The 24,925-nt window shown below is 45.0% G+C and overlaps 1 protein-coding gene across 5 annotated transcripts in view; it reads left to right on the top strand.

Annotated features, from left to right (window-relative positions):
* LOC115144699 (inositol hexakisphosphate and diphosphoinositol-pentakisphosphate kinase 1-like) overlaps positions 1-24,925 on the top strand; it is an 80,945-nt gene that overhangs the window by 22,554 nt on the left and 33,466 nt on the right. For all 5 annotated transcript variants that reach the window (XM_029685724.2, XM_029685721.2, XM_029685723.2 and 2 more), the window contains exons 8-18: positions 5,043-5,204; positions 5,505-5,626; positions 7,442-7,543; positions 7,940-8,026; positions 8,712-8,787; positions 10,921-11,030; positions 14,241-14,326; positions 15,974-16,099; positions 23,695-23,816; positions 24,000-24,182; positions 24,716-24,857. In XM_029685724.2, coding sequence (XP_029541584.1) covers positions 5,043-5,204; positions 5,505-5,626; positions 7,442-7,543; positions 7,940-8,026; positions 8,712-8,787; positions 10,921-11,030; positions 14,241-14,326; positions 15,974-16,099; positions 23,695-23,816; positions 24,000-24,182; positions 24,716-24,857 — 1,318 coding nt within the window. The remainder of the gene's footprint in view (positions 1-5,042; positions 5,205-5,504; positions 5,627-7,441; positions 7,544-7,939; positions 8,027-8,711; positions 8,788-10,920; positions 11,031-14,240; positions 14,327-15,973; positions 16,100-23,694; positions 23,817-23,999; positions 24,183-24,715; positions 24,858-24,925) is intronic.

Below are 24,925 nucleotides of genomic sequence, written 5' to 3'. Positions count from 1 at the left end.
TGTTGAAGCATCTTTGGCAGTGACTACAGCCTCAAGTCTTCTTGGGTATGACGCTATAAGCTTGGCACACCTGTATTTGGGGAGTTTCTCCGTACATTTTTTAATACTGCATCAGGTGTACACTGGGGACTAGAGCTGTGAATTTTCAGCGACCTTACGATATGATATTATCACCATACCAAGGTGCCGATACGATATGTATTGTGATTTAGAAATGGTGATTTAATAGAAACAACTAAACATATTAAACATAACACATATCAGCGTATGTCTGCTGCAGAGGGACACGATAGATGCCACGGGAAAACAAGTATAGATCAGTCATGGAAATGAACATGCAGGTACACCCAACTAGTGCAAAAATAATATTGTCAAAACGATACGATATATCATCCAAAATAATATACCCATATGTCACTGTATTGTGACACTACTGTGGCCCTGACGATGTGTCTATGATATGATGTCAGGTGAACACAGTGGGCCCTGACTATGTGTCTATGATATGATGTCAGGTGAACACAGTGGGCCCTGACTATGTGTGTATGATATGATGTCAGGTGAACACAGTGGGCCCTGACTATGTGTCTATGATATGATGTCAGGTGAACACAGTGGGCCCTGACTATGATATGATGTCAGGTGAACACAGTGGGCCCTGACTATGATATGATGTCAGGTGAACACAGTGGGCCCTGACTATGATATGATGTCAGGTGAACACAGTGGGCCCTGACTATGATATGATGTCAGGTGAACACAGTGGGCCCTGACTATGATATGATGTCAGGTGAACACAGTGGGCCCTGACTATGATATGATGTCAGGTGAACACAGTGGGCCCTGACTATGATATGATGTCAGGTGAACACAGTGGGCCCTGTCTATGATATGATGTCAGGTGAACACAGTGGGCCCTGTCTATGATATGATGTCAGGTGAACACAGTGGGCCCTGTCTATGATATGATGTCAGGTGTACACAGTGGGCCCTGACTATGATTTCAGGTGAACACAGTGGGCCCTGACTATGATAAGATGTCAGGTAAACACAGTGGGCCCTGACTATGATATGATGTCAGGTGAACACAGTGGGCCGTGACTATGATAAGATGTCAGGTGAACACAGTGGGCCCTGACTATGTGTCTATGATATGATGTCAGGTGAACACAGTGGGCCCTGACTATGATATGATGTCAGGTGTACACAGTGGGCCGTGACTATGATAAGATGTCAGGTGAACACAGTGGGCCCTGACTATGATATGATGTCAGGTGTACACAGTGGGCCCTGATTATGATATGATGTCAGGTGAACACAGTGGGCCCTGACTATGTGTCTATGATATGATGTCAGGTGAACACAGTGGGCCCTGACTATGATATGATGTCAGGTGAACACAGTGGGCCCTGACTATGTGTCTATGATATGATGTCAGGTGAACACAGTGGGCCCTGACTATGATATGATGTCAGGTGTACACAGTGGGCCCTGACTATGATATGATGTCAGGTGTACACAGTGGGCCCTGACTATGATATGATGTCAGGTGTACACAGTGGGCCCTGACTATGATATGATGTCAGGTGAACACAGTGGGCCCTGACTATGATATGATGTCAGGTGTACACAGTGGGCCCTGACGATGTGTCTATGATATGATATCAGGTGAACACAGTGGGCCCTGACTATGTGTCTATGATATGATGTCAGGTGTACACAGTGGGCCCTGACTATGATATGATGTCAGGTGAACACAGTGGGCCCTGACTATGATATGATGTCAGGTGAACACAGTGGGCCCTGACTATGATATGATGTCAGGTGAACACAGTGGGCCCTGACTATGATATGATGTCAGGTGAACACAGTGGGCCCTGACGATGTGTCTATGATATGATATCAGGTGAACACAGTGGGCCCTGACGATGTGTCTATGATATGATGTCAGGTGTACACAGTGGGCCCTGACTATGATATGATGTCAGGTGAACACAGTGGGCCCTGACTATGATATGATGTCAGGTGAACACAGTGGGCCCTGACTATGATATGATGTCAGGTGAACACAGTGGGCCCTGACTATGATATGATGTCAGGTGAACACAGTGGGCCCTGACTATGATATGATGTCAGGTGAACACAGTGGGCCCTGACTATGATATGATGTCAGGTGAACACAGTGGGCCCTGACTATGATATGATGTCAGGTGAACACAGTGGGCCCTGACGATGTGTCTATGATATGATATCAGGTGAACACAGTGGGCCCTGACGATGTGTCTATGATATGATGTCATGTGTACACAGTGGGCCCTGACTATGATATGATGTCAGGTGTACACAGTGGGCCCTGACTATGATATGATGTCAGGTGAACACAGTGGGCCCTGACTATGATATGATGTCAGGTGAACACAGTGGGCCCTGACTATGATATGATGTCAGGTGAACACAGTGGGCCCTGTCTATGATATGATGTCAGGTGAACACAGTGGGCCCTGACTATGATATGATGTCAGGTGAACACAGTGGGCCCTGACTATGATATGATGTCAGGTGTACACAGTGGGCCCTGACGATGTGTCTATGATATGATATCAGGTGAACACAGTGGGCCCTGACTATGTGTCTATGATATGATGTCAGGTGTACACAGTGGGCCCTGACTATGATATGATGTCAGGTGAACACAGTGGGCCCTGTCTATGATATGATGTCAGGTGAACACAGTGGGCCCTGACTATGATATGATGTCAGGTGAACACAGTGGGCCCTGACTATGATATGATGTCAGGTGTACACAGTGGGCCCTGACGATGTGTCTATGATATGATATCAGGTGAACACAGTGGGCCCTGACTATGTGTCTATGATATGATGTCAGGTGTACACAGTGGGCCCTGACTATGATATGATGTCAGGTGAACACAGTGGGCCCTGACTATGATATGATGTCAGGTGAACACAGTGGGCCCTGACTATGATATGATGTCAGGTGAACACAGTGGGCCCTGACTATGATATGATGTCAGGTGAACACAGTGGGCCCTGACTATGATATGATGTCAGGTGAACACAGTGGGCCCTGACGATGTGTCTATGATATGATATCAGGTGAACACAGTGGGCCCTGACGATGTGTCTATGATATGATGTCAGGTGTACACAGTGGGCCCTGACTATGATATGATGTCAGGTGAACACAGTGGGCCCTGACTATGATATGATGTCAGGTGAACACAGTGGGCCCTGACTATGATATGATGTCAGGTGAACACAGTGGGCCCTGACTATGATATGATGTCAGGTGAACACAGTGGGCCCTGACTATGATATGATGTCAGGTGAACACAGTGGGCCCTGACTATGATATGATGTCAGGTGAACACAGTGGGCCCTGACGATGTGTCTATGATATGATGTCAGGTGAACACAGTGGGCCCTGACGATGTGTCTATGATATGATGTCAGGTGTACACAGTGGGCCCTGACTATGATATGATGTCAGGTGAACACAGTGGGCCCTGACTATGATATGATGTCAGGTGAACACAGTGGGCCCTGACTATGATATGATGTCAGGTGAACACAGTGGGCCCTGACTATGATATGATGTCAGGTGAACACAGTGGGCCCTGACGATGTGTCTATGATATGATATCAGGTGAACACAGTGGGCCCTGACGATGTGTCTATGATATGATGTCAGGTGTACACAGTGGGCCCTGACTATGATATGATGTCAGGTGAACACAGTGGGCCCTGACTATGATATGATGTCAAGTGAACACAGTGGGCCCTGACTATGATATGATGTCAGGTGAACACAGTGGGCCCTGACTATGATATGATGTCAGGTGAACACAGTGGGCCCTGTCTATGATATGATGTCAGGTGAACACAGTGGGCCCTGACTATGATATGATGTCAGGTGAACACAGTGGGCCCTGACTATGATATGATGTCAGGTGTACACAGTGGGCCCTGACTATGATATGATGTCAGGTGAACACAGTGGGCCCTGACTATGATATGATGTCAGGTGTACACAGTGGGCCCTGACTATGTGTCTATGATATGATGTCAGGTGAACACAGTGGGCCCAGACGATGTGTCTATGATATGATGTCAGGTGAACACAGTGGGCCCAGACGATGATATGATGTCAGGTGAACACAGTGGGCCCTGACTATGATATGATGTCAGGTGAACACAGTGGGCCCTGACTATGATATGATGTCAGGTGAACACAGTGGGCCCTGACGATGTGTCTATGATATGATGTCAGGTGAACACAGTGGGCCCTGATGATGTGTCTATGATATGATGTCAGGTGTACACAGTGGGCCCTGACTATGATATGATGTCAGGTGAACACAGTGGGCCCTGACTATGATATGATGTCAGGTGAACACAGTGGGCCCTGACTATGATATGATGTCAGGTGAACACAGTGGGCCCTGACTATGATATGATGTCAGGTGTACACAGTGGGCCCTGACTATGTGTCTATGATGTCAGGTGAACACAGTGGGCCCAGACGATGATATGATGTCAGGTGAACACAGTGGGCCCTGACTATGATATGATGTCAGGTGAACACAGTGGGCCCTGACTATGATATGATGTCAGGTGAACACAGTGGGCCCTGACTATGATATGATGTCAGGTGAACACAGTGGGCCCTGACTATGATATGATGTCAGGTGAACACAGTGGGCCCTGACTATGATATGATGTCAGGTGAACACAGTGGGCCCTGACTATGATATGATGTCAGGTGTACACAGTGGGCCCTGACTATGATATGATGTCAGGTGTACACAGTGGGCCCTGACTATGATATGATGTCAGGTGAACACAGTGGGCCCTGACTATGATATGATGTCAGGTGAACACAGTGGGCCCTGACTATGATATGATGTCAGGTGAACACAGTGGGCCCTGACTATGATATGATGTCAGGTGTACACAGTGGGCCCTGACTATGATATGATGTCAGGTGTACACAATGGGCCCTGACTATGATATGATGTCAGGTGTACACAGTGGGCCCTGACTATGCCCATGCTGAGGCCAGGAAGTCCCCAGCCCTGGACGGTAAGGTGGAGAGGGACAGCGAGGGGAAAGAGATCCGCTACCCTGTCATGCTCTCCGCCATGGAGAAACTGGTGGCTCGCAAGGTCTGCCTGGCCTTCAAGGTGAGGCTTTTCAACCAATCAGACCACTCGCTGTTTGTGTGAGTGTCATCTCACCCAATCAATCTGAAGCCATCTTAAACTCGCGGTGCATCCCAATAGTCTGAAGAGGCTTCCTCTTCAACCTCGTCTTATCTCCTTCATCTGCAAGAGCTGCGTTTGGTAAAAGCATCTGTGGTGTTTTTTCAGGTAAGTGCTGATGAATGAAGGGAGGAACCCTCTTTAGACTACTGCGATGCACTCCACTTGATTGGCTACATTCAGTTTCAATGTCTGACTTGCGACACTCTCTTTCTATCCCAGCAAACTGTGTGTGGCTTCGACCTCTTGAGAGCAAACGGCCACTCCTTCGTCTGTGACGTCAACGGCTTCAGCTTCGTGAAGAACTCCATGAAGTACTATGACGATTGTGCCAAGGTCTTGGGGTAGGTGAGGCAGGCTGTCATGCTGAAGGTTCAACTAGCGCTCATCCTTACATCTCCATTCCTTTACTTTAGTACGTTTTTAGTTTTACAGGGACAGTGTGCACTTGAATCAACATTACTATGAAAGTGCCAGTTTTAGCCAGCCGCCTAATTTCCAACTGCAGTCCCTGGTTTAGCCCTCTGATTTCCACGTTGCTACCCAGGGGTCAGCTGGGTAACTAGAGCCATACTGTATGTTGACACCCAGGGGTCAGCTGGGTAACTAGAGCCGTACTGTACGTTGCTACCCAGGGGTCAGCTGGGTGACTAGAGCCGTACTGTATGTTGCTACCCAGGGGACAGCTGGGTACCTAGAGCCATACTGTACGTTGACACCCAGGGGTCAGCTGGGTAACTAGAGCATACTGTACGTTGACACCCAGGGGTCAGCTGGGTAACTAGAGCCGTACTGTACGTTGACACCCAGGGGACAGCTGGGTAACTAGAGCCGTACTGTATGTTGACACCCAGGGGTCAGCTGGGTACCTAGAGCCGTACTGTACGTTGACACCCAGGGGTCAGCTGGGTAACTAGAGCATACTGTACGTTGACACCCAGGGGTCAGCTGGGTAACTAGAGCCGTACTGTACGTTGACACCCAGGGGACAGCTGGGTAACTAGAGCCGTACTGTACGTTGACACCCAGGGGTCAGCTGGGTACCTAGAGCCGTACTGTATGTTGACACCCAGGGGTCAGCTGGGTAACTAGAGCCGTACTGTACGTTGACACCCAGGGGTCAGCTGGGTAACTAGAGCCGTACTGTACGTTGACACCCAGGGGACAGCTGGGTACCTAGAGCCGTACTGTACGTTGACACCCAGGGGTCAGCTGGGTAACTAGAGCATACTGTACGTTGCTACCCAGGGGACAGCTGGGTAACTAGAGCCGTACTGTACGTTGACACCCAGGGGTCAGCTGGGTAACTAGAGCCGTACTCTACGTTGCTACCCAGGGGACAGCTGGGTACCTAGAGCCATACTGTACGTTGACACCCAGGGGTCAGCTGGGTAACTAGAGCATACGTTGCTACCCAGGGGACAGCTGGGTAACTAGAGCCGTACTGTACGTTGACACCCAGGGGTCAGCTGGGTAACTAGAGCCGTCTCTACGTTGCTACCCAGGGACAGCTTACCTAGAGCCATACTGTACGTTGACACCCAGGGGTCAGCTGGGTAACTAGAGCCGTACTGCGTTGACACCCAGGGGTCAGCTGGGTAACTAGAGCCGTACTTCGTTGACACCCAGGGGTCAGCTGGGTAACTAGAGCCGTACTGTACGTTGACACCCAGGGGACAGCTGGGTAACTAGAGCCGTACTGTACGTTGACACCCAGGGGACAGCTGGGTAACTAGAGCATACTGTACGTTGCTACCCAGGGGTCAGCTGGGTACCTAGAGCCGTACTGTACGTTGCTACCCAGGGGTCAGCTGGGTACCTAGAGCCGTACTGTACGTTGACACCCAGGGGTCAGCTGGGTAACTAGAGCCGTACTGTACGTTGACACCCAGGGGTCAGCTGGGTACCTAGAGCCGTACTGTACGTTGACACCCAGGGGTCAGCTGGGTAACTAGAGCATACTGACGTTGACACCCAGGGGTCAGCTGGGTAACTAGAGCCGTACTGTACGTTGACACCCAGGGGACAGCTGGGTAACTAGAGCATACTGTACGTTGACACCCAGGGGACAGCTGGGTACCTAGAGCCATACTGTACATTGACAAAGTAAAATCTGCTATAGCTCACACTATTAGTTGTTTCCCCCCCCCCACACACAGGAACATGGTGATGCGAGAGCTGGCCCCTCAGTTCCACATCCCCTGGTCCATCCCCCTGGAGGCTGAGGACATACCCATAGTCCCCACCACCTCAGGAACCATGTGAGTACCCCTCTCCTCTTTCTCTCCTCCTCTTCCTTTTTTTCATTTCTCCTCTCATCCTTCTGCTTCTTTCTCCTCTTCTTCCTGTCCCCCCACTCTTCCTTGCTCATCTCTTCTAGAGGTAGTCTGAGGTAGTTTAGTGAACTATACTCACATGGTGATTTAACCTCTCTCGAGACTTGAAGACTTGTGAGCTCCCACAGCTAACATCTAGGCTTCATCTCATTGGACTGAACACAGTCCTGAGTCACATAAATGACCTAGTTTGATACCCGGTGTATATGACTGATTTACATGTCCTTTAGCCTATTGGTTTTCCAGCCCTCAGCCTATTGAGATTCTCAATAACAAAGGATGAGTACAGTAAACAACTCCATAATGTCACCTATCCCACAGGATGGAGCTGCGCTGTGTCATCGCCATCATCCGCCACGGAGACCGCACCCCCAAACAGAAGATGAAGATGGAAGTCCGACACCCTCTGTGAGTCTATCTACAATCCCTCTAAATCTATATACCTCAAATACCCCCTTTGTGAGTCTAGATACCTCAAATACCCCCTCTGTGAGTCTAGATACCTCAAATACCCCCTCTGTGAGTCTAGATACCTCAAAGACCCCCTCTGTGAGTCTAGATACCTCAAATACCCCCTCTGTGAGTCTAGATACCTCAAATACCCCCTCTGTGAGTCTAGATACCTCAAATACCCCCTCTGTGAGTCTATATACCTCAAATACCCCTCTGTGAGTCTAGATACCTCAAATACCCCCTCTGTGAGTCTAGATACCTCAAATACCCCCTCTGTGAGTCTAGATACCTCAAATACCCCCTCTGTGAGTCTAGATACCTCAAATACCCCCTCTGTGAGTCTATATACCTCAAATACCCCTCTGTGAGACTAGATACCTCAAATACCCCCTCTGTGAGTATATACCTCAAATACCCCTCTGTGAGTCTAGATACCTCAAATACCCCCTCTGTGGGTCTATCTACACCCCCTCTAAATCTATATACCTCAAATACCCCCTCTCCCCATTCACAGTGGGCAAAATTTTACACGCTGACAAAATGAATGACTTCATTTTCTGTTCGTCCATATAACAAATACAACTTGTAATTCACCTTCCCCAGTCCTGTTGCATTTCAGTGTTGAATCTGTTGTTTTTAGATTCTTTGCGCTGTTTGAAAAGTATGGAGGCTACAAGTCAGGGAAACTGAAGTTGAAGAAACCCAAACAGCTACAGGTCAGTCCAAGTATATCTTCTTTTCCCATAACACAGAAACCCTCTGTTGAGCGGAAGCCTATTTGTGGTGTTGGGGAAGCTACTCTGAAAATATAGTTCACCAAGCTACCAATGACTTCACACTGAAAGAAGTTAAGCTACCCTTAAGAAAAATACAGTTTGTTTACTTAAGTTATTTTGAAAAAGTAGTTCACTACATCCAAACTACAGTACTTTGTTATTATTATGAAAAATGATCATATGTTAATCTGAAATGGTGTGCATTAGGCAAGTCTAATGTCGAAAAATATAGTTAATTATTGCCCATATGTGACCGACCGGCTTGATTCAATTTTATGTAGCAAAATTTGAAATTGTGTATTTTACATTGGATAAATGTAGAGACTCAAATGGTATATCATACACTACAGTTGAGGAACAATAGGAAAGTAATTCTGCTTTGAAAGTTGATAAACTTGTAACCTCACATTTGAGAAAATGGCCCTTGAATGTTTTGGTACCTACTGGAGAGCTCTTTGTCTACACCCATTCAGCATCGTTCACACCCTCAAGCTTTAGCCCCACCCATCCCTTTAAGGATTCACATGTGAGGTTATGTACTAAACAACCTAAGATTTCAATACTAAAGGCTGAGAGGGATAGAGGAAGGAGAGGGTGGGAGAGGGCAGAGGATTCATGGAGGGATAGAGGGAGAAGGCAGAGGATGCCTTGTTGGTAAATTCAATCTGGAGCTCTCTTGGTGTTCGTAAACTCTTTATTTTTAAAAACATTTTTTATTTAATTTTTACCCCTTTTTCTCCCCAATTTCGTGGTATCCAATTGTTAGTAGCTACTATCTTGTCTCATCGCTATAACTCTCATACGGGCTCGGGAGAGACGAAAGTTGAAAGTCATGCGTCCTCCGATACACAACCCAATCAAGCCGCACTGCTTCCAACCCGGAAGCCAGCCGCACCAATGTGTCAGAGGAAACACCTGGCAACCTTGGTTAGTGTGCACTGCGCCCGGCCTGCCACAGGAGTCGCTGGTGCCCGATGAGACAAGGATATCCCTACCGGCCAAACCCTCCCTAACCCGGACGACGCTAGGCCAATTGTGCGTCGCCCCACAGACCTCCCAGTTGCGGCCGGTTACGACAGAGCCTGGGCGCGAACCCAGAGTCTCTGGTGGCACAGCTGGCGCTGCAGTACAGCGCCCTTAACCACTGCGCCACCCGGGAGGCCCGGTGTTCGTAAACTCAGAGCGTTGTCAGATTGTCTGTTTGTAAGTTCAGAGCGTTTCGAGCGCACACTGGATGCTATGGCCGAGGAGTAGGGTTGATCCGAGCATTCTGACCTAACAACAGCAGTCAAGCACCCAAGCTAACTGGCTAAAGTTGGAGACAGGTTATACAACAGCCTTCTGTGTTCTCTTTTCGACTCCGTCTGCGTATTTGCAATAAAACGCCAGGATGTTCTCCATCTGTTTTAGCTATCATACTCTAATTCCACTGATTTCAAAGCTCGGTCCTCTAGAAAGTGGAGAGCAGCACTTATGTAGTTCTACTACGTGGTATCTTTATAAAAAGCTGCGTTAGCTAGCAGGAAGGTTGCCGACTTTTTCCGTGGCTAAACCAACTAGGCTCGTAATTGATAAATTTGATTCGTATTTACAGATGGCATGGTAAAACAGTAGTGTGTAGTTCCAGTAGTTAGCTACACCGCTACATGGTAAAACAGTAGTGTGTAGTTCCAGTAGTTAGCTACACTGCAAAGTTTTAGACTGATCCAATGAACTATTGCTTTTCTGTTCAAAATATTGTATCAAGTCTGCCCAAATGTGCCTAATTGGTTTATTAATACATTTTCAAGTTCATAACAGTGCACTCTCCTCAAACAATAGCATGGTATTCTTTCACAGTAATAGCTACTGTAAATTGGACAGTGCAGTTAGATTAGCAAGAAGTTAAGCTTTCTGCCAATATCAGATATGTCCTGGGAAATGTTCTTGTTACTTACAACCTCATGCTAATCACATTAGCGCACGTTAGCTCAACCGTCCCGTGAGGTGGGGGTGGTGGTCACCAATCCTGTAGAGGTTAAGCACTTTGTGACAAATGTCAGTTCGATTGACTGTTGTGTGTGTTTTGTGTAGGAAGTGCTGGACATTGCCCGGCTCCTACTGGCTGAGTTGGGACAGCACACAGACTGTGAGATCGAGGAGAAGAAGGGTAAACTGGAGCAGCTCAAGACTGTCCTAGAGATGTGAGAGACGTCACACACACTCACACCAGGGTTGACCAATCATGTGACCAGTATTGCGATACTCAGAAATATTTTGGCAAGGAAACAAAACATGAAGTAGACTTCATTTCTTATGGAAAACAGTCCTAATGTTGACGAGGAACAAAGTCTGCTTCGTTTTTGTATTTTTTATTTTGTTGCCATGGAAAATCTGGTATCCTAAGTGCACACGTCACGCTCTAATCTATCCATCATTTTATCCATGCTTGGTGTAGAACCCTCCTCCGTGTTGCTGTGTCTGTAGTCCAGTGTAGAAACCTCCTTTGTGTCATTGCTGTGTCTGTAGTCCAGTGTAGAAACCTCCTCGTGTTGCTCTGTAGTCCAGTGTGTCCTTGTGTCATTGCTGTGTCTGTAGTCCAGTGTAGAAACCTCCTCCGTGTCATTGCTGTGTCTGTAGTCCAGTGTAGAAACCTCCTCCGTGTTGCTGTGTCTGTAGTCCAGTGTAGAAACCTCCTCTGTGTCATTGCTGTGTCTGTAGTCCAGTGTAGAAACCTCCTCTGTGTCATTGCTGTGTCTGTAGTCCAGTGTAGAAACCTCCTCCGTGTTGCTGTGTCTGTAGTCCAGTGTAGAAACCTCCTCTGTGTCATTGCTGTGTCTGTAGTCCAGTGTAGAAACCTCCTCCGTGTTGCTGTGTCTGTAGTCCAGTGTAGAAACCTCCTCTGTGTCATTGCTGTGTCTGTAGTCCAGTGTAGAAACCTCCTCTGTGTCATTGCTGTGTCTGTAGTCCAGTGTAGAAACCTCCTCCGTGTCATTGCTGTGTCTGTAGTCCAGTGTAGAAACCTCCTCCGTGTTGCTGTGTCTGTAGTCCAGTGTAGAAACCTCCTCTGTGTCATTGCTGTGTCTGTAGTCCAGTGTAGAAACCTCCTCTGTGTCATTGCTGTGTCTAGTCCAGTGTAGATACCTCCTCTGTGTCATTGCTGTGTCTGTAGTCCAGTGTAGAAACCTCCTCTGTGTCATTGCTGTGTCTGTAGTCCAGTGTAGAAACCTCCTCTGTGTCATTGCTGTGTCTGTAGTCCAGTGTAGAAACCTCCTCTGTGTCATTGCTGTGTCTGTAGTCCAGTGTAGAAACCTCCTCCGTGTTGCTGTGTCATTGCTGTGTCTGTAGTCCAGTGTAGAAACCTCCTCCGTGTTGCTGTGTCTGTAGTCCAGTGTAGAAACCTCCTCTGTGTCATTGCTGTGTCTGTAGTCCAGTGTAGAAACCTCCTCTGTGTCATTGCTGTGTCTGTAGTCCAGTGTAGAAACCTCCTCTGTGTCATTGCTGTGTCTGTAGTCCAGTGTAGAAACCTCCTCCGTGTTGCTGTGTCTGTAGTCCAGTGTAGAAACCTCCTCCGTGTCATTGCTGTGTCTGTTGTCCAGTGTAGAAACCTCCTCCGTGTCATTGCTGTGTCTGTAGTCCAGTGTAGAAACCTCCTCCGTGTTGCTGTGTCTGTAGTCCAGTGTAGAAACCTCCTCTGTGTCATTGCTGTGTCTGTAGTCCAGTGTAGAAACCTCCTCTGTGTCATTGCTGTGTCTGTAGTCCAGTGTAGAAACCTCCTCTGTGTCATTGCTGTGTCTGTAGTCCAGTGTAGAAACCTCCTCCGTGTTGCTGTGTCTGTAGTCCAGTGTAGAAACCTCCTCCGTGTCATTGCTGTGTCTGTTGTCCATTGCTCCATTTAAAAATGGCCAATTCCATTCCATAATTAATTGATTTCAGTTCAAGAAAAGTGTTATTAAAATGTTTTTTTTTTTTAAAGGATATTTAAAATGTACTTCCTAAATTGACAGAGTTCGATTGGAGTTGAGCTCAATGCTAAGCTCTTGTCACATGTCTGTAAGGAGTGTGTACTGTACCTGTATAATGAGGACTGATCTTCATTAAGGGTGGATACCTGTATAATGAGGACTGATCTTCATTAAGGGTTGATACCTGTATAATGAGGACTGATTTTCATTAAGGGTGGATACCTGTATAATGATGACTGATTTTCATTCAGGGTGGATACCTGTATAATGAGGACTGACCTTCATTAAGGGTGGATACCTGTATAATGATGATCTTCATTAAGGGTTGATACCTGTATGAGGACTGATCTCCTGCATAATGATGACTGATCTTCATTAAGGGTTGATACCTGTATAATGAGGACTGATTTTCATTAAGGGTGGATACCTGTATAATGAGGACTGTTCTTCATTAAGGGTTGATACCTGTATAATGATGATCTTCATTAAGGGTGGATACCTGTATAATGAGGACTGATCTTCATTAAGGGTGGATACCTGTATAATGAGGACTGATCTTCATTAAGGGTTGATACCTGTATAATGAGGACTGATCTTCATTCAGGGTGGATACCTGTATAATGATGACTGATTTTCATTCAGGGTGGATACCTGTATAATGAGGACTGATCTTCATTAAGGGTGGATACCTGTATGAGGACTGATCTCCTGCATAATGATGACTGATCTTCATTAAGGGTTGATACCTGTATAATGAGGACTGATTTTCATTAAGGGTGGATACCTGTATAATGATGACTGATTTTCATTCAGGGTGGATACCTGTATAATGAGGACTGACCTTCATTAAGGGTGATACCTGTATAATGATGATCTTCATTAAGGGTTGATACCTGTATAATGAGGACTGTTCTTCATTAAGGGTGGATACCTGTATAATGAGGACTGATCTTCATTAAGGGTTGATACCTGTATAATGAGGACTGCTCTTCATTAAGGGTTGATACCTGTATAATGAGGACTGAGCTTCATTAAGGGTTGATACCTGTATAATGAGGACTGATCTTCATTAAGGGTGGATACCTGTATAATGATGACTGATCTTCATTAAGGGTTGATACCTGTATAATGAGGACTGATCTTCATTAAGGGTTGATACCTGTATAATGAGGACTGATCTTCATTAATGGTGGATACCTGTATAATGAGGACTGATCTTCATTAAGGGTTGATACCTGTATAATGAGGACTGATCTTCATTAATGGTGGATACCTGTATAATGAGGACTGATCTTCATTAAGGGTGGATACCTGTATAATGATGACTGACCTTCATTAAGGGTGGATACCTGTATAATGATGATCTTCATTAAGGGTGGATACCTGTATAATGATGACTGATCTTCATTAAGGGTTGATACCTGCCCCCTGTGTGCGTGTCTCTTCCAGGTACGGCCATTTCTCAGGCATCAACAGGAAGGTGCAGCTCACCTACCTGCCCAACGGACAGCCCAAAGCCTCCAGTGAGGAAGAAGGTAGGGAGGAGGAGTCGCAGGCATACACCATCTCTGCTCATGTTCATGATTCACTTCTTACACACACAGTTGAAGTCTGACATTTACATACACCTTGGCCAAATACACTTAAACTGTTTTTCACAATTCCTGACATTTAATCCTAGTAAAAATTCCCTGTCTTAGGTCCGTTAGGATCACCACTTTATTTTAAGAATGTGAAATGTCAGAATAATAGTAGAGAGAATTATTTATTTCAACTTTTATTTATTTCATCACATTCCCAGTGGGTCAGAAGTTAAACACTCAATTAGTATTTGGTAGCATTGCCTTTAAATTGTTTAACTTGGGTCAAACGTTTCGGGTTGCCTTCCACAAGCTTCCCACAATAAGTTGGGTGAATGTTGGCCCATTCCTCCTGACAGAGCTGGTGTAACTGAGTCAGGTTTGTAGGCCTTCTTGCTCGCACACACTTTTTCAGTTCTACCTACACATTTTTTATGGGATTGAGGTCAGGGCTTTGTGGTGGCCACTCCGATACCTAGACTTTGTTGTCCTTAAGCCATTTTACCACAAATTTGGAAGTATGCTTGGGGTCATTGTCCATTTGGAAGACCCATTTGCGACCAAGCTTTAACTTCCTGACTGATGTCTTGAGATGTTGCTTCAATATATCCACATAATTTTCCTCCCTCATGATACCATCTATTTTGTGAAGTGCACCAGTCCCTCCTGCAGCACAGCACCCCCAAAACATGATGCTGACACCCCCGTGCTTCATGTTCTATTTTAGTTTTATCAAACCAGAGGACATTTCTCCAAAAAGTACGATCTTTGTCCCTATGTGCAGTTGCAAACCGTAGTCTGGCTTTTTTTATGGCAGTGGCTTCTTCCTTGCTGAGCGGCCTTTCAGGTTATGTCGATATAGGACGTGTTTAACTGTGGATATAGATACCTTTGTACCTGTTTCCTCCAGCATCTTTACAAGGTCCTTTGCTGTTGTTCTGGGATTGATTTGCACTTTCCGCACCAAAGTACGTTCATCTCTAGGAGACAGAATGCGTCTCCTTCCTGGGCGGTATGCCGGCTGCGTGTTCCCATGGTGTTTGTACAGATGAACGTGGTACCTTCAGGCGTTTGGAAATTGCTCCCAAGGATGAACCAGACTTGTGGAGGTCTACAATGTTTTTTTTCTGAGGTCATGGCTGATTTCTTTTGATTTCCCCATGATGTCAAGCAAAGAGGCACTGAGTTTGAAGGTACACTTTGAAATACATCCAGAGGTACACCTCCAATTGACTCAAATTATGTCAATTAGCCTATCAGAAGCTTCTAAATCCATGACATCATTTTCTGGAATATTCCAATCTGTATAAAGGCACAGTCAACTTAGTTTATGTAAACTTCTGACCCACTGGAATTGTGATACAGTGAAACAACATGTCTGTAAACAATTGTTGGAAAAATGACTTGTGTCATTCACAAAGTAGATGTCCTAACCAACTTGCCAAAACTATAGTTTGTTAACAAGAAATTTGTGGAGTGGTTGAAAAACGAGTTTTAATGACTCCAACCTAAGTGAATGTAAACTTCTGACTTCAACTGTATGTTTAACATACACATTCTTGGCCTGAAGGAACGAATGCAGTTGTTTTTGTGTGTGTTCAGAGTGTCCAACGGAGGGTCCGTCTCTGCTGCTGGTGTTGAAGTGGGGCGGGGAGCTGACCCCGGCAGGCAGGGTACAGGCTGAGGAGCTGGGCAGGGCCTTCCGCTGCATGTACCCAGGAGGACAAGGTACAGCACTCTACAACTGGACACTTCTACTACCTCTGGTTCCACTCCTCACCTCTACGCTATATACTACCTCTGGTTCCACTCCTCACCTCTACACTATATACTACCTCTACACTACATCTACACTATATACTACCTCTACACTATATACTACCTCTACACTATATACTACCTCTGGTTCCACTCCTCACCTCTACACTATATACTACCTCTACACTCCTCTCCTCTACACTATATACTACCTCTACACTATATACTACCTCTACACTATATACTACCTCTGGTTCCACTCCTCACCTCTACACTATATACTACCTCTACACTATATACTACCTCTGGTTCCACTCCTCACCTCTACACTATATATTACCTCTACACTCCTCTCCTCTACACTATATACTACCTCTACGCTATATACTACCTCTACACTATATACTACCTCTACACTATACACTACCTCTGGTTCCACTCCTCACCTCTACACTATATACTACCTCTACACTATATACTACCTCTACACTCCTCTCCTCTACACTATATACTACCTCTACACTATATACTACCTCTACGCTATATACTACCTCTACACTATATACTACCTCTACACTATATACTACCTCTACACTCCTCTCCTCTACACTATATACTACCTCTACACTATATACTACCTCTACGCTATATACTACCTCTACACTATATACTACCTCTACACTATATACTACCTATTCACTATTTGGTCAAACCCAAATGATTTGACATCAAAAGCAGCCCTGGTTTCAATTGAATTCAGTTGAACTACATGTAGATTACGCTGTACAGTGTTTGATAAGAAAACTTCCCTGCTTGTCCATACATACAGTAACACTTTTCTAGAGCCCTGGGTTTGTCCTCATGAGGTCACATGGTCAGGGAGAACTTGGGACATATTGGCCAAAATCATAACTCAGTTTTTAGTAAATCATGCGTTGAGGTTAATGGGGGTATTTTTTTGTACGAGCTCAAATTAGGCATGCGGCTCTAAAGTTGGGATTTGTTCCAACGTCACTTCTGCCTTTCTCACTGCTGAAGGGAAATCACATCTCAAACAAAGACAAACGTCTTCTTGTGTTGACCATGTACTTGAGGAGCTCTCAGTCCTCTTGGTGGACACACCTTTTCTTTGTGTTTGACATTTTACACTGTGAACCCCCCTCCCCCAACCACCAAAGACACTTAACCATGACGTCACGTTGCAACTGCATTGTAACATGCAGGGTGTGATTGAGGCGCTTGTTCTAGGTTCAGTGGAAGAGACAGACACTCAACCATGACGTCACGTTGCAACTGCATTGTAACATGCAGGGTGTGATTGAGGAGCTTGTTCTAGGTTCAGTGGAAGAGACAGACCCTCAAGACTTCTGAACCGTCTGCCTGCTGCTTTTCCCCCTCTTCCTTAATCATATGGACATTTTTAGAAGATGCATTGTATTGCCAAGATGATCATTAGTCCAACTCAATTTCATTATTCATCATTATGTACGACTATTAAACAACCTGCAGGAGGATTCATTATGGACGACTATTAAACAACCTGCAGGAGGATTCATTATGTTAGACTATTAAACAACCTGCAGGAGGATTCATTATGGACGACTATTAAACAACCTGCAGGAGGATTCATTATGGACGACTATTACACAACCTGCAGGAGGATTCATCATGGATGACTATTACACAACCTGCAGGAGGATTCATCATGGACGACTATTACACAACCTGCAGGAGGATTCATTATGTTAGACTATTACACAACCTGCAGGAGGATTCATCATGGACGACTATTACACAACCTGCAGGAGGATTCATTATGTTAGACTATTACACAACCTGCAGGAGGATTCATCATGGACGACTATTACACAACCTGCAGGAGGATTCATTATGTTAGACTATTAAACAACCTGCAGGAGGATTCATTACACAACCTGCAGGAGGATTCATTATGTTAGACTATTAAACAACCTGCAGGAGGATTCATTAGGATTATGGACGACTATTAAACAACCTGCAGGAGGATTCATTATGTTAGACTATTACACAACCTGCAGGAGGATTCATTATGTTAGACTATTAAACAACCTGCAGGAGGATTCATTATGGACGACTATTAAACAACCTGCAGGAGGATTCATCATGGACGACTATTACACAACCTGCAGGAGGATTGTTAAACTATTAAACAACCTGCAGGACGACTATTAAACAACCTGCAGGAGGATTCATTATGGACGACTATTAAACAACCTGCAGGAGGATTCATTATGGACGACTATTACACAACCTGCAGGAGGATTCATTACACTATTACACAACCTGCAGGAGGATTCATTATGGACGACTATTACACAACCTGCAGGAGGATTCATTATGTTAAACTATTAAACAACCTGCAGGAGGATTCATTACTATTAAACAACCTGCAGGAGGATTCATTATGGACGACTATTAAACAACCTGCAGGAGGATTCATTATGGACGACTATTAAACAACCTGCAGGAGGATTCATCATGGACGACTATTACACAACCTGCAGGAGGATTCATTATGTTAGACTATTACACAACCTGCAGGAGGATTCATTATGGACAACTATTAAACAACCTGCAGGAGGATTCATTATGTTAAACTATTAAACAACCTGCAGGAGGATTCATTATGGACGACTATTAAACAACCTGCAGGAGGAGGATTCATTAAACAACCTGCAGGAGGATTCATTATGGACGACTATTACACAACCTGCAGGAGGATTCATTATGGACGACTATTACACAACCTGCAGGAGGATTCATTATGGACGACTATTACACAACCTGCAGGAGGATTCATTATGGACGACTATTACACAACCTGCAGGAGGATTCATTATTAAACAACCTGCAGGAGGATTCATTACTATTAAACAACCTGCAGGAGGATTCATTATGGACGACTATTAAACAACTATTAAACAACCTGCAGGAGGATTCATTATGGACGACTATTAAACAACCTGCAGGAGGATTCATTATGGACGACTATTAAACAACCTGCAGGAGGATTCATTATGGACGACTATTAAACAACCTGCAGGAGGATTCATCATGGACGACTATTAAACAACCTGCAGGAGGATTCATCATTAAACAACCTGCAGGAGGATTCATCGTGGAAGACTATTAAACAACCTGCAGGAGGATTCATCATGGACGACTATTGAACAACCTGCAGGAGGATTCATCGTGGACGACTATTAAACAACCTGCAGGAGGATTCATCGTGGACGACTATTAAACAACCTGCAGGAGGATTCATTATGGACAACTATTAAACAACCTGCAGGAGGATTCATTATGGACAACTATTAAACAACCTGCAGGAGGAGGATTTCAGGAGGATTCATTATGGACAACTATTAAACAACCTGCAGGAGGATTATCATGGACGACTATTAAACAACCTGCAGGAGGATTATTAAACAACCTGCAGGAGGATTCATCATGGACGACTATTAAACAACCTGCAGGAGGATTCATCGTGGACGACTATTAAACAACCTGCAGGAGGATTCATCGTGGACGACTATTAAACAACCTGCAGGAGGATTCATCGTGGAAGACTATTAAACAACCTGCAGGAGGATTCATCGTGGAAGACTATTAAACAACCTGCAGGAGGATTCATCGTGGAAGACTATTAAACAACCTGCAGGAGGATTCATCGTGGACAACTATTAAACAACCTGCAGGAGGATTCATTATGGACAACTATTAAACAACCTGCAGGAGGATTCATTATGGACAACTATTAAACAACCTGCAGGAGGATTCATTATGTTAAACTATTAAACAACCTGCAGGAGGATTCATCATGGACGACTATTAAACAACCTGCAGGAGGATTCATCGTGGATGACTATTAAACAACCTGCAGGAGGATTCATTATGGACAACTATTAAACAACCTGCAGGAGGATTCATCATGGACGACTATTAAACAACCTGCAGGAGGATTCATCGTGGACGACTATTAAACAACCTGCAGGAGGATTCATCATGGACGACTATTAAACAACCTGCAGGAGGATTCATCGTGGAAGACTATTAAACAACCTGCAGGAGGATTCATCGTGGAAGACTATTAAACAACCTGCAGGAGGATTCATTATGGACAACTATTAAACAACCTGCAGGAGGATTCATTATGGACAACTATTAAACAACCTGCAGGAGGATTCATTATGGACAACTATTAAACAACCTGCAGGAGGATTCATTATGGACAACTATTAAACAACCTGCAGGAGGATTCATTATGTTAGACTATTAAACAACCTGCAGGAGGATTCATTATGGGAGACTATTAAACAACCTGCAGGAGGATTCATTATGGACGACTATTAAACAACCTGCAGGAGGATTCATTATGGACGACTATTAAACAACCTGCAGGAGGATTCATCATGGACGACTATTAAATACTAGCCATCCCGGATCCGGGATCGTGAATACAGCCTCAAGCTCATTACCATAACGCAACGTTAACTATTCATGAAAATCACAAATGAAATGAAATAAATATGCTAGCTCTCAAGCTTAGCCTTTTGTTAACAACACTGTCATCTCAGATTTTCAAAATATGCTTTTCAACCATAGCAAAACAAGCATTTGTGTAACAGTATTGATAGCTAGCGTAGCATTGAGCGGGCAACATTTTCACAAAAACAAGAAAAGCATTCAAATAAAATCATTTCCCTTTGAAGAACTTCGGATGTTTTCAATGAGGAGACTCTCAGTTAGATAGCAAATGTTCAATATGTCCAAAAATATTCTTTGTGTAGGAGAAATCGCTCCGTTTTGTACATCACGTTTGGCTACCAAAAAACCCCCAAAAAATTCAGTCATCAAAACGCCAAACTTTTTTCCAAATTAACTCCATAATATTGACTGAAACATGGCAAACGTTGTTTAGAATCAATCCTCAAGGTGTTTTTCACATATATATCGTTCGTGGAAGTGTGCTTTCTCCTCTGAATCCCATGGAAAAATGCCCGGAGCTGAAGATTACGCACCAATTTCGACAAAGGACACCGGGCGGACACCTGGTAAATGTAGTCTCTTATGGCCAATCTTCCAATGATATGCCTACAAATACGTCACAATGCTGCAGACACCTTGGGCAAACGGCAGAAAGCGTAGGCTCGTTCAGGGCACATTCACAGCCATATAAGGAGACAATGGAAAACAGAGCCTCAAATTCTGCTCATTTCCTGTTTGAAGTTTCATCTTGGTTTCGCCTGTAGCATCAGTTCTGTGGCACTCACAGATAATATCTTTGCAGTTTTGGAAACGTCAGAGTGTTTTCTTTCCAAAGCTGTCAATTATATGCATAGTCGAGCATCTTTTCATGACAAAATATTGCGCTTAAAACGGGCACGTTTTTTTATCCAATAATGAAATAGCGCCCCCATAGCTTCAAGAGGTTTTAAACAACCTGCAGGAGGATTCATCATGGACGACTATTAAACAACCTGCAGGAGGATTCATTATGTTAAACTATTAAACAACCTGCAGGAGGATTCATCATGGATGACTATTAAACAACCTGCAGGAGGATTCATTGTGGACGACTATTACACAACCTGCAGGAGGATTCATCATGGACGACTATTACACAACCTGCAGGAGGATTCATCATGGACGACTATTAAACAACCTGCAGGAGGATTCATCATGGACAACTTTTAAACAACCTGCAGGAGGATTCATCATGGACGACTATTAAACAACCTGCAGGAGGATTCATTATGGACAACTATTAAACAACCTGCAGGAGGATTCATTATGTTAAACTATTAAACAACCTGCAGGAGGATTCATTATGTTAAACTATTAAACAACCTGCAGGAGGATTCATCATGGACGACTATTAAACAACCTGCAGGAGGATTCATTATGTTAGACTATTAAACAACCTGCAGGAGGATTCATCATGGACGACTATTAAACAACCTGCAGGAGGATTCATCATGGACGACTATTAAACAACCTGCAGGAGGATTCATTATGGACGACTATTAAACAACCTGCAGGAGGATTCATCATGGACGACTATTAAACAACCTGCAGGAGGATTCATCATGGAAGACTATTAAACAACCTGCAGGAGGATCCATTATGGAATTTCCCAGGTCTTTAGTGGTTTGATTTCAACCTCATTACATGAACCATATTTCATCCCAGGTATGAGATGCGAAGGACTTTCTTTTTCATGCAAACAGAATCCCGAGTGGCACAGCGGTCTAAGACAGTGCAAGACGCGTCACTGCAGTCCCTGGTTCGAATCCAGGCTCTATCATATCCCGCCGTGATTGGGAGCCCCATAGGGCGGCGCATAATTTGCCCAGTGTTGGCTGGGGTAAGCCGTCATTGCAAATAAGAATTTGTTCTTAACTGACTTACCTAGTTCAATTTTAAAAATCCAGTTGACGTCTTTTTGAATCACCAATGTTAGCGACATTTTGCAGAGTCTGTGCCGTTGCGTAAGTGGGTACCCTTTCTTCACGCTTTACCTTCCTCTGTGTTGTCCTGCAAAAGCCTGATGTTCTTTCCTCTGTGATGTTCTTTCCTCTGTGATGTTCCTTCCTCTCTGATGTTCTACAAAAGCCTGATGTTCCTTCCTACTCTGATGTTCCTTCCTCTGTGATGTTCCTTCCTCTCTGATGTTCTGCAAAAGCCTGATGTTCCTTCCTTCTCTGATGTTCCTTCCTTCTCTGATGTTCCTTCCTTCTCTGATGTTCCTTCCTTCTCTGATGTTCCTTCCTCTGTGATGTTCCTTCCTCTGTGATGTTCCTTCCTCTGTGATGTTCCTTCCTCTGTGATGTTCCTTCCTTCTCTGATGTTCCTTCCTTCTCTGATGTTCCTTCCTTCTCTGATGTTCCTTCCTCTGTGATGTTTCTTCCACTATGATGTTCCTTTCTCTCTGATGTTCCTTCCTTCTCTGATGTTCCTTTCTCTCTGATGTTCCTTCCTCTGTGATGTTCCTTCCACTATGATGTTCCTTCCTTCTCTGATGTTCCTTCCTCTGTGATGTTCCTTCCTCTGTGATGTTCCTTCCTCTGTGATGTTCCTTCCTCTGTGATGTTCCTTCCTCTGTGATGTTCCTTCCTCTGTTGTTCCTTCCTCTCTGATGTTCCTTCCTCTGTGATGTGCCTTCCTCTGTGATGTGCCTTCGTCTGTGATGTTCCTTCCTCTCTGATGTGCCTTCCTCTGTGATGTGCCTTCCTCTGTGATGTTCCTTCCTCTGTGATGTTCCTTCCTCTGTGATGTTCCTTCCTCTGTGATGTTCCTTCCTCTGTGATGTTCCTTCGTCTGTGATGTTCCTTCCTCTGTGATGTTCCTTCCACTGTGATGTTCCTTCCTTCTGTGATGTTCCTTCCTCTCTGATGTTCCTTCCTCTGTGATGTTCATTCCTCTGTGATGTCCTGCAAGGCTGATGTTCCTTCCTCTGTGATGTTCATTCCTCTGTGATGTCCTGCAAGGCTGATGTTCCTTCCTCTGTGTGTTTGACTCTGAAGGGGACTACGCTGGTTTCCCTGGCTGTGGTCTGCTCCGTTTACACAGCACCTACCGCCACGACCTCAAGATCTACGCCTCAGACGAAGGCCGTGTTCAAATGACCGCTGCTGCTTTTGCCAAGGTGCGTGCGTATGTCTGTAGATGTTTCAGTATACGTGTGTACAGTATGCTCACTAGCCTTGTTTCTTTCATTTGTGTTCAGTGTCAATATATCTCCAACCCTGCATATTTCAACCCTTTCTGTGTACAGTACGTGTGAACATATGTGTATATCTCTTAACTGTGTGTGTGTGTGTGTGTGTAGGGTCTGCTGGCTCTGGAGGGGGAGCTGACTCCCATCCTGGTGCAGATGGTGAAGAGTGCCAACATGAACGGCATGCTGGACAGCGACAGCGAGTCTCTGACCGACTGCCAGCAGAGGGTGAAGGTACGGCTCCATGAGATCATGCAGAAAGACCAGGACTTCACTGAGGCCGACTACCAGAAGGTACAGTCAGCAGACCCGTTCACCTAGACCACTACTAACCACCCAATCGGGGTTGGAAAACAACATAAGCCCTGTTTAATGGTTAATAACATTTCATTCACTGCATGCAGGTGTAATTGCTTATGAGTTGTTATAACCATGAATGAGCTTATAATGTCTCATAAGGCATTCAACTAAGAATCATTGAGATATTAAGACGTGTCATTATTACAAGTTTTACACTGCATCAATGTATTTTTACCTGCGGGGTTGAAGTAGAGAAATGGTCACCCAAATTAAAACTGTTTCACTGATGGGAGGCTCCATCGTCAATTCCATCAAGTCTTTCAGTATTCTTGAGATTTAAAAACAATATTTCCTAGTCATTCCTTACCGTACAGCCATCAACTGAGCATGACATCTCTGTCAATCTCCAGATAAGAGATCTCGCATTTCATCACTGGTTGTTATGGATACCAGCGTTACGCCGTTCCATTACGTTCTGCACTATTAGTACCACTGTATTAAAGTGGGTCTGTTACCATGTGTTGCAGCTGGCCCCTACAGGCAGCCCCTCCCTGGTCACCTCTATGAAGACCATAGGGAACCCAGTGAGCACGTGTGACCAGGTCTACGCCCTCATCCAGAGACTCACCTCCCAGATCCGCAGGAGGCTGGAGGACCCCAAATCTGCAGGTCTGTATCTGTAAACTAAGTCCTGTTCTCAGACCTGCAGCTGTACCTGTAAGCTAAGTCCTGTTCCC

Source organism: Oncorhynchus nerka, linkage group LG17, assembly GCF_034236695.1.
Source record: "Oncorhynchus nerka isolate Pitt River linkage group LG17, Oner_Uvic_2.0, whole genome shotgun sequence".
NCBI lineage: Eukaryota > Metazoa > Chordata > Actinopteri > Salmoniformes > Salmonidae > Oncorhynchus > Oncorhynchus nerka.
The sequence above is the reverse complement of the archived record's forward strand: the minus strand, read 5'-3'. Positions and strand labels throughout refer to the sequence as shown.